The sequence below is a fragment of the Akebia trifoliata genome, unplaced genomic scaffold (genome assembly GCF_017979445.1).
Source record: "Akebia trifoliata isolate Shusen 1 unplaced genomic scaffold, ASM1797944v1 Contig00526, whole genome shotgun sequence".
NCBI lineage: Eukaryota > Viridiplantae > Streptophyta > Magnoliopsida > Ranunculales > Lardizabalaceae > Akebia > Akebia trifoliata.
Window position 1 is genome coordinate 8032 of NW_028237066.1, and position 10856 is coordinate 18887.

Consider the following 10856-nt stretch of genomic DNA (forward strand, 5'->3'; position numbering starts at 1 on the left):
GCAATAAACGCTGAAAAATAGCATAAACAAACACCACCTTAGACAAACCAAGATAATTATAGGGTTAGGATTCGTTGACTCATGGAAAAACACATGATCCCAACCGTTTAGATACAATATCCAACAGTTGAGATATATACGTATCTTGCTAACACACATCTTGAAGATACTTATCCCGAGGATAAATCTCAATCATTCGTTTTTGTGTTTAAATGATTAGGGTCGTGTATTTTTTCTATGAGTCATTCTTCACAAGTCAAGGGATTCTGATACTTAATTATATCCATACAATTTAATTGTACTACCTTATGGGTTTGTGCGAGTCTTGAGCTTTGATCCATGTTAAGGGTCTAACAAATTTTATGTCCTCTATCTAGCTTTAGAAACAACAACGAAGTCTTATCCCAAAGATTTGGACCCAGATCAAATGACTCATGTACCTCCATTCCACTTTGTGGAAAGCCAAGTCTTAAATATTGAGTGAATTTTTTTTTTCTTTTTATATATATTAAATGTAAATTTTATTGATAATAGGACAAGGAGTCCTCAAAGAAAGCAAAGACAAAGGATCACTCCCGAATTACATTTTTCCATCTAAATAGAAAATCTTCGATAAAAAACAACCCCTAAACTCCTTAAACTGTTTACACCAATAAAATAACAATCCAATAATGTCAAAAATTAACTCTTGCAAATTACTTTCCTTCCCATTAAACATGCCGATATTCCTCTTTTTCCACAAGCCCTAACAAATTGCAAAGGGAGTTAACTTCCACATTATCTTCAACCTATCAAAAAAGGGTGGGGACTTCCAACATAAAAGAAGGGAAAAGACCGAGCGCAGTTAACACCAAAGAACCTTAATCAATGATAAGAAATGAAATCAAACACTAAAAGCAACCTCACAAAGGATGAGAATATGATCCACGGGCTCCCCACTAAATTTGCACATGCAACAATAACCAAACCCAAGAAAGGTCCTTACACTTGAGAAGGTCGACAGTTGAAAGTTTATTCCAAACTGCTAACAACATGAAGAAAGACACTTTTGTGGGCACTTTGGATCCCTGGATGGAGGAAGAAGGTAAACAAACATCATGATTGCCTTCAAGCAACAACTTTTGTGGGCACTTTTCTCTAAATCCAAGTTCTCTAGGGTTCCTCTTGCTCTTTTAAGATATTTAACTAGAATAATTTCAAGTGGGACTGAAATTGACCTTCATTGAGCATGCCCAAATTATCTCAGCCGACTTTCTATTAATTACTGCCTATTGGACCTACTCCCACATTGTTGGCTAAGGACCAACAATGCAAACCTAACACTCGAACAGGCATTCTAGGACTTTGTGCAAGACTCTTAGAAGAGAACTGTATGTATTACAAGTCTTTCTTTGATCAAAAGAATTTCCAAGTTAATGAGAGAAATGTAAATGTTCTGTTTAATATACATTTCGATCTGAAACTTTTGTACTTTTGAAAAAAATAAACAAATAGATTTATTAACAAAGGTGGGGGGAAAAAACATTACACATTTTATTCATGTTCTTGATCTTGGATCTTAAAGAATGAATTGAGAGCTCGTATATGATGTTGACTTGCACGGAGATGATGGATGGGCTTCATCGGTTTGCCTGATTATGTCCCTTTGTCTGGAGTGCCATTGACATAACACGCAGCCTGTTTGTTATCTCAGTGAAAGATGGACGGGCTACGGGGTCTGGTGACCAGCACTGTTCCATTAGTTTTCTCCACTCGGGATCACAGCATTCTGGAATGGATGGCCGAAGCGTTTTGTTCAAAATCCCTCCTTCATGAATTGTTCACAACAGGAATTATCACTGTTAGTGTAGTTGAAGTGTGAAACACTTAGCAGTACATACATATAGTATGATAGGTTACTTAAGAGAATCGAGAACAACTCAAAGCTCTCTAAAATGTGATTAGGCAAGACAACCTCTACAAAATAGTGCCTCCAGACAACTAAAGGACTTAAAAGCTACTTTCATGTTTGAAGGACTTCAAAGCCTTGTGTAAAATGAAGGGTCAATCCTTATTCTGGTTTCAAAATCAATAAGAAATAAGGTTAGGGAATGAAGAAACAATAATTTTGAGGGAAATGACGGAATGGCTAAAAGTCAAGAATTTAGTGTTTTGATTGCAAATAGTGCCTCAACATCCAGTTTCGAAGATTACAGTAAGCCACGGGTTCTGTGAAGAGTACACCGATAAGTTCTATGAATTATCAACATATGCTAAATTCGAAGGAAACAAGGATAATGACTTGTTGTACAAAGTCATGTCTAAAAAACCTAAAATTCAGGCATGGATTCTACCCAATTATATATTTTAAACACCTTTCACATTGCCCTATAGATTGAAAAAGCTTTGAAAAGATCAGCCTTTCAGAAAACTACATTGAAGATGGGCGATTTGAGAAGTGACCGAGCAGCAGGATCCATTTCTAGTTTTCCATCTCTGACTCAATATTCAAAGAATTTCAACGATAAAGGAAAAGCTATGGTTCAAGGAAACTCTCTAAATTGCCACATGTATGGTAGTGTAGGACATATTGCTTACCCCTGTCCAACTAAAACCATCCATTTACTAAGTCAAAAAATGCGAAGGAATGATGAAACTGAACCCGGAAAAAAAATGAAGAATAGGAACCCATTTGCCTTGGTCCCTTGAGTGATACAAATATTGATTGCCAAATTACAGCAAGACAAGAAAGAAGATTGATAAGTAATTTTTTTATTTTAATGTGAAGTTATTCTAGGCAAGGGAGTGCATAAAAAAAAGGGGGAAAGGGCACATAGAGTTTGTACTTTCTTTTGTGTCATATGTTCAATAAAAACATGTACATGAAACATGAATCCCACAGAGTCCATTTAATTGTAGTGTACTTTGGGATTGATGTGTCACCCAGTATAGAACATGCCATGGTTCCAAAAGTACGATATAGGTATATCAAAATCCCCATTCAAAATTACTAACCACTAATCATTAGATCAACGACAATGACTCACCTATGATTGCACCACAATGCATATTGGCATAGGGTTCTTCCCCCGTCAGTATCTCCCACATTGCAATGCCAAATGAGAAAACATCAACCTGTAAAAACCCAAATTGCATTGATTACATACAAAGTTTAAATCTTCTTCCATGTTGCCTATTTTACCCAGTATGGTACGGATGATGTTAAGGGCATCAGTTATAAAAATTTTATAACTGTCATTAATTTATAAAGAGATCTTCTACTGCCATACCAAGTTTTGCTGATGTCACCCCAAGATGTGTGCTAATTTTTTGATGATTTGCATATGGATTGGGATGGCACTAGCAAAAGTTGTGTTGCAATATTATCTCTCTTTATAATACTTCTATGAGTTTTCAATAAAATTTGAAGGCTCCAGGTAACTTGGGACATATGTCCAAAATTTCCTTAATGATTGAATCACCCCTAACCTTCTCAGAAACCCGGCTGCTGCTACCATTCAATAGTTCTGGTGCCATCCATGGAAGGGTTCCTCGCACACCACCTGAGACCAGAGTATTGCGTTTAATTCTGGACAATCCAAAATCTCCAACCTGAAGAAGACCAATTTCGAGTAACCACAAAATGATAAAAAAAATTAAAAAAAAGTACACCATTGAAGCAAAAATGTGAAGGAAATTTCCAGATTGAAAATTAATAAAAGTAGTAAAAATTTCTATAATTAGGCACACAAGGTTTCAAGCAACTAATATCATATATATTGAAAGATACAATTCCAATCAGCAATCTCCAAGACACATCTAACTACTCGTCGAACATGCCACTTTAGATGGATATTGAGTGTTGCAGAAAGTAATCCAAAGACACACAACTATGAGGCAAGAGTGCTAAAGTCACACATTAAGTCCAAGTTGTCCCATTGATTGATCGACATGTTTATCTTGATTCCTTCATAGACCAAGCAGATGCTTGGTTCTATAAAAGCTTATCTCAGCTACTGCTTACTTTGCATATGGGCCGATGAGAATCCCTCATATTGACAAGCAAATTGTCACATTTAAGATCAAAATGAACAATATTTTTTGAATGTAAGTATTCCATGCCAAAAGCTGCATCCATTGCAATTATAAGTCTTTTACGACGATCAAGTGCCCTACAAGAAACATTCCAAACTCCCTAAATAAAACTTAGAGGGAACATAAGTAGAGGGAAAGAAATGGAGATAAACTCACTTATTGCTTGGCGGGGGAAAAAAAACCGTACCTATCCTTCCTTAGTAGGACATGTCTGAGTGATCCATTCACCATGAATTCAGCTACAGTCGCCAATGTTCCCCCGGTCCCATCTGGAACCACCCCGTAAAAAGCTACCACATTTGGATGGTGAAGTTTTGAGAGGATTTGTGCCTCTCTCCAAAAGTCTTTAATCTACAGAGGCAAAAGAAAAATCACATCCACATGGTGGTATATTGCCATGAACTGCATGGCTAATAAAAATTCATGATACAATCTCTGTTTGGCACATAAATTGTGACTAAATCACCACCATATGAAGGGTAAGAATTATATATTAATACCCAAGCTTTAAAATCTCCTTTCAAGGCGATGATTTGGTCAGAAGAAAGACCAAGACTGTTTTCACCGAAACATTTCGACACATTCTAAACATGCCCAAAGATTCAATTTTTCAGGGTCAATGTTTCGTTCAGGTCTCGGCCAAAACCGGAATGTCTCAGCTGAAACATTTCAAGATGGCACAAGACTTTTAAATATCCTAGCACCTACATCACTTTCTATGCTTCAAATCATCAAAAAAATAAATCCCAGGACGACATTGTAAACATAACAAAAGTCATTCAAGAAAATAATGCCAAGAAAGAAATTTCAGAAGTAAGAAATTTTTTTGGATCTACCAGTCTCTCTTGCTCAGATGATCGGCCAGCAAAACAGCTCTTTTTTATTCTCTTTATAGCAACGTCTGTTCCTCGCCATTTCCCGTGATATACTGTTCCAAATGTACCAGATCCTAACTCTTGTAGTTCTTCTAGATCGGCATTCTTTATTATCTGTTCATCAGATGTGAAACATTCAGCTGAATATAAGATTTGGAAATTTTCTAATGACTGACCAAAAGAGAAAGGAACTGCACTCTTAAAGTAACAATTGAAATTAGAAGCTAAAAGTCCAAAACATTCAACATACAATTCACAACCACTGAGATTTTTTTTTGGGTAGCATAGAAGTATCCCTGCAGTGCCCGACATTGGTATGGGTATCAATATATTATTAATAAACCAATATGTGTGCCAAATTTCAGATAAGATCACTAGGATGAGGCATGTACTTTCCACAATTTTCTTTATATACAGGTTTCTTACCAATACTCTTGTAATACTAACAACATATTGACATGAGGTCGTGTATTCTTTTAAAACTTGTTTGATCCAACTTCTAGACAAGACACCTGTATTATGTCATATCAAATATGTTTGCATTGATATTCAGAAATTACAATATTGATCTATCACATAATTTAATACACTCTAGGCATGCTAGAATATCATGAGCACATTAAATTGTTCATCTATTAATATAATCTATGTTGCACGGACTCTTCTAAAAGGGGTGAGGGACGAGTGTAGACATGTGTCCGGTCCAACATTTTATGGATTCTAGTGCGAAACTTCTGATTCTCTTATCTTTATTTATTACAAGACATTTTCTCAGCATTTATCATAGACTAGAGTTTGCTCATGCATCCTCTTTGGGGTTAAAGGGGTGAAAGAGGAAAGATGGTAAAGTTAGAGGGATATCATTGAAAAATGGGGGGAGGAGAGAAAAGACAATAACATTGAAGAGGAAAGGTAATAAAGTGTGGTTGTGTGAACCCCACTCCTTTGTCTCAATCTTTATACCCCACAAAACTGTAGTTGAGTGGGGTCACCGTTATATTTTATTATATATATATATATATATATATATATATATATATATATATATATATATATATATGGGTTTATTTAGCAATATATATATGAGTTCCACCCATTAAAATGGAAACTGTCGTTTTGATAAATGTAAGTGTGAAGGCAGGGTTTTGATCAATGAAAACCCCTTTTTCTTGTAGCAATCATCCCCAAAGCCTTGCCCAAAACATTTGAGGTCGGCTAAACGAATCTAGTCACGTATTTTGTTAGTATCATTATCACTATCTTTAAATAATTAATTTGTTCAAAATTATTTAAAATATAATTCGGGGTCCATGAATCCCTTTTTGTGGGAGTTTGCCGAATCCGACTCTCCGTACCTCGGGCTCTAAGACTCATACCCAAATCCATGTAATGGTGGGTATAAATATAATACACAATATATTTCAGTGTAACAAACTCAAGAAATGTAATGTGCTATTAGTAAAATTTTATTTTGTAGTTTTGTGTTAAATGTTTGATAATAAAATAAAATAAAAATTGTGTAAGTTTCCAACTCTCAAGGACAAAAGTTTTCTTAACTGAAGTAAGCAGTTTTTTTCAAAACATTTCATTACTGAAATGAGAAAAAGGTACTTCTTCAAAATGCTTCTCACGTATACCATATCCCATTGGATTCATAATCCCCTCAGTGACAATAAAGTTCAAGTCAGCACATATTCAGCTTACAGTAAGAAATTACCGTCAAGAACGTCAAATACTAACAAAAATAATTTACAAGTAAACATCACATTAGAAATTAGTACAAACCTGCAAACCATAGATGCCTGCTTCTATTTCAGCTAACACTGCATCGCTGATAGATTCATCCATATCTCTGTCATCGGCTTTAGCATCCTATAGCATAGAAGTGGAATAAAGTTACTTAATTCCACGCGAAGATACATAACTCTTATGCTTCATATAAAATGGAAAAAAAAAAGAGTATTACCTCGCACTCAGACAATGGACTGATGCTTTCCAAGTCTGTTCTCGGGGAAGAGATATCCCAGAAGACATCATCTTGGATACGTGGAACTATTGAGGAACGGTGGATGTCAAGAGGCATACTCTCTGTTACATCTTCAACAATAACCACTGATTCCAATTGAATTTGTTGATCAGAATTATTTATGGGCTCTGAGTGGACCAAGTTATCATCTTCTAACTTCGATGGTTCGTGAAGGTATTGCTCAGGCTCCTCGTCAAGGAGAGAAACTTCTCTACTTGAAGAAGAATCTGTAACTCGATTCTGAAAGAAAGACCAATTAAGAGAGGGTTCATTCAAGCTCAGATCAGCTCTGACTGTCGGTTCTTGGTCCCCCATTTCTTTCTGAGATTTGACAGTTAGCGGACAAGGTGATGCATAAGAAACTAAGCCACTAGAGGAGTCATGAAGAGGTTGAGTAGGATAATTTTTATCATCAGGCCGTTGTTTGTTATCCTTGTGAGGCAATTTGTGTGAGTCTTCAACATCAGAATTGCTTGAACATGAAGCAGAAGATGTGCATGGAGAGACTCTGCTTTCCTTGATCCCCTGTTCACCATTCGTCGGCCCAGTAAAAGCATACTTCTGAATGTTGGAAAGCTCAGATGTTGTTTCATCCAGTAGGTAGCCTTGGGGTTGCTCTATTGCCTTGACAACAGTATGTGATCTATTGTTGGCGTCATTGTCATAGTGTTTTCTTTCCTGTTGTAGAAGAGAATAACTATTCTTATCCATCAAGTTCAACATTTCACAACTCAATCCAGGATTTTCCTTGTAATGGTTCAATGAAATCAAGTTCAAATTTTCTTCAGTAGGTTGCTCTTTCTCATCAAGATCACGAACGTCCAAGGGAATATGTTCATGTATGCCAGAGAAATCTAGCCTCCTTTGGGGCCCAATAGGCTCTGTATTTAATAACTTTTTATTTTGGAACTCAAGTTCGGAAAATTCAGTATTATCTTCTTCTGGTTGCATCGGTACCTTCTGCCAGGCATTTGAAATTCCCCATACAGATGATTGCGAGGTTGGAAAGTCCAATGGAGACATTGGGGTGGCTCCTTCTTGGAACCAATTAATTGACTTAGCTCCATGTTCTTGAAGCTGCGAATCAGAAACTGTGTGCGGCATCCCATTACGAGACCCAACTGAATCATTTGATCCTGACAACAAACCCAATGGGTCTCCTGGGAGTGAGACTAACTTTTCGGAATTAAACGTTCTTTCCTTGAGCATCGACTTCTGATACGAAGAATACCCATCCAAATCACTATTATTTCGACCCAAGGCCGGTGAAGCCGCCAAATCTCTACTAGGATTCCAAGCATGGAAATGCACTCCGCGGGCTTTGTTTGGTTTCTCAATATCAACCTCATGTTTGTTAGGATAATAATGATGATGAGTCAACGGATGATGATAATACCCATTGTTACCAATGAAGCAATCGCCGGCTGGCGGTTGGTCTGTGACGAATGGGGTATTATTACTTTCATTACTACAATGGCCCGATTGATCCTCACACATTTGCAAATGACTCTTAGAATCTCTACGCTGAATGTTCAGTGGAGAGAAAGGAGGCGACTGATTCGGAGAATTGGTTTGATTCTTGTTAGAAATAAAAAACTGGGCAGCGGGATGTGAGAACATCCCCACCAAATCTGAGGAACTGACACCTTTGATTGCCAAAGGATGCATCGAAGTGGGGGAATCTCTGTAATAAGTTGAAGACCCATCAAAGTTATGTCCAACTTGACACGCTAAATTCTTCCTACTAGAGCTTTTCCGGGGAGTTGAGTCCAGTATACCATTAAGGGCAACAACATATTGATATTCAGAACTACTCCGCTCTGCTGTGGCCCTTGCTTCGAAAGAGCATGGACTTTCGGATTCATTAGTAGAGATGAGAAACAACCGAAGTCTTTGACCATCAACCCCTTCAAGCCCATTGTATTCTTCGATCATATTTTGAAGATCCTCATCTGACAACACGGATATAAGAGCATCGAGATCCTCACCAGGGAGCTGGTACTTGATTGTATGTGGCTGATTGCAAACTTCCGTTGTCTTACGCAGGAGTTCCATCCATGAAAGAGTCTTCCTTATGTTGATAATTCGTGTCTCCCCACCAACATATCTAAGTTTTCCATCACTTGGCCTCGGCAAGATCCTTCCACCAAAGCTGCAGAGGAATTTCATCTTATCACGTTGGGAACCATCCGAAGTTCCAGACCCATAAGGGGTATACTCACGAGGAGAATCCGAAATAGAAATGGGTGGAACAGCTTGATAGCAATTCATTTCATCAGAACACTTCCTCGATTCTTTTCCACCAACACTAATCTCCTTCTGATATCGATTTGTTTCATCAAAATAGGCCTTATTCTCAACCTCCATAACACATCCTTTTCTCGGAAGAACATCTGGAACGTCGGAATCCACTCTCTCTAGCCCGAGTATTCCAGTGAGATCCGCATACCCCTCTCGATGATTCTGATTGAAATTAACTCCCCCTGTCTTCAACCGTCCTTGATCCATATCGGGTATGTTGGATACCCTTCTTGGAATGAAACGATCCTGAAGAAACTCGAGGGAAAATTCCTCTCCCGTTTGTACTGAGACATTATGCCCATGTTGTCCAGTAGGAAATCCCTCACCCGAAACAACAGCAGATGAATCTTGATGTACCCACTGGCCTGAAGGGCCAACCATCTCATTTTTCATGATTTTTCAAGTAAAATCCTTTGGTTTATTTAGCTGCAAACTAACATTATTTGGCTCATTGAGGCTTTATTTACTATACTCCCATAACTTTCTTCTTCTGTACAAATTGAAGCGCGATTTGTTTCCAATCCAATTTGCAAATCTTCAGCTTTAAATGTTTATTATAATTTATAAACAAATAAAAAACTTGAATTTCTCCCAAAATGGGCAAAAATGTAGAATAACTGTAATGGGTCATGTACAAAATTCCCTCCAATCTTCACAATCAATGTGTTTTTTTTTTTTTTCTGTGACCATCGAGGACCGAATATCCAATGAGTAAAATCCAACTAACAATCCGACATCGTAGAAGACCCAAAATGCAGACAAAAAAACAAGAGATCATTCATCCATCATGAGAAATTCTACCATCTCACCACAGAGAACAGTACAAATTCAATGGAAGAATTTGCAAAGAATCAAACATCTGAAATGCAGAAATTAAGAAATCAGATAAATGACATGACTAATTGTGAAGAAAAATCAACAAATGAATAAGAGCTAACAAATATCGAGACTTGGGTGGCTAACAAAATCAAAATAACATCCATATAAGCTAAAACTAAAAATTCGAGAATTGGGTGTCTAAGAAAATCAAAATATCAAGATGGGTTTCAAACCAAACAAACTTAAAGCAAGCAGAGAGCATTAAGTTTGCAAAGAATAGTTCAACAACATGTACCTGTATGTCTTCTTTTTGAATCTAATTGAGCTCGACATCTTTCTCAAATTATTATTATTATTTTTTTTTTACTCTGTGGATCGAATTGGATGAATCGAAAAAGGGGGGCATTCGATTGTGATTGAGGGTTTTGGTTGATTGGTGAATGGGGCGAAAAGAACCCGTTTCTTACGCCTCGAAATTCAATCTGGAGCATCGGAGAGCGACATCCCTTAGAATATGGCGGCATTAACTCAGGGTCCCTAACTGGAACAAATTTTATTTTTTATTTTTTATTTTTTAAATTCTATTACTCTCTCTCTGTCTCTCTTTCCTTCTTGTGGGCTTTTCTACATGGGCTTAATTATAATGTAATGGGCCTTATGTTCATCATCTTAAATGGAAACACAAGCATCCTATACCATCTTGAATACTGATTTAAAGGATTGAACCATCCCATATTGACCCCGAGAAAAATACAGTGATT

The 10856-nt window shown here is 37.1% G+C and overlaps 1 protein-coding gene across 10 annotated transcripts; it reads right to left on the reverse strand.

Annotated features, from left to right (window-relative positions):
- Positions 1-1357: 1357 nt before the first annotated feature.
- Positions 1358-10631, reverse strand: LOC147381376 (RAF-like serine/threonine-protein kinase 20). Of its 10 annotated transcripts, none has more exons than XM_086430520.1 (9): positions 10391-10631; positions 6916-10135; positions 6735-6821; positions 4911-5063; positions 4262-4425; positions 4004-4151; positions 3469-3591; positions 3027-3114; positions 1358-1768 (listed from the first exon to the last, which is right to left on the reverse strand). In XM_086430520.1, exons 2-9 carry the CDS (start codon positions 9667-9669, stop codon positions 1620-1622), a joined length of 3666 nt encoding a protein of 1221 aa, XP_086286646.1. In that variant the 5' UTR covers positions 9670-10135; positions 10391-10631; the 3' UTR covers positions 1358-1619. The 10 variants fall into 10 exon arrangements, 7 of the variants coding, with proteins under 7 accessions (XP_086286646.1, XP_086286645.1, XP_086286644.1 ...); XM_086430519.1 differs by having other exon boundaries at positions 1358-1804; XM_086430518.1 differs by having other exon boundaries at positions 1358-1807.
- Positions 10632-10856: the final 225 nt, after the last annotated feature.

Excerpts from the sequence above, each read along its gene's own strand:
- LOC147381376 (XM_086430518.1), bottom strand. The coding sequence starts at position 9,669 with ATGAAAAATGAGATGGTTGGCCCTTCAGGCCAGTGGGTACATCAAGAT. Across the intron at positions 4,152-4,261 it reads GTCCTACTAAGGAAGGATAG|GGCACTTGATCGTCGTAAAA; the intron begins GTACGGTTTTTT and ends TGTTTCTTGTAG. Across the intron at positions 1,808-3,026 it reads GCATTGTGGTGCAATCATAG|GAGGGATTTTGAACAAAACG; the intron begins GTGAGTCATTGT and ends CAATTCATGAAG.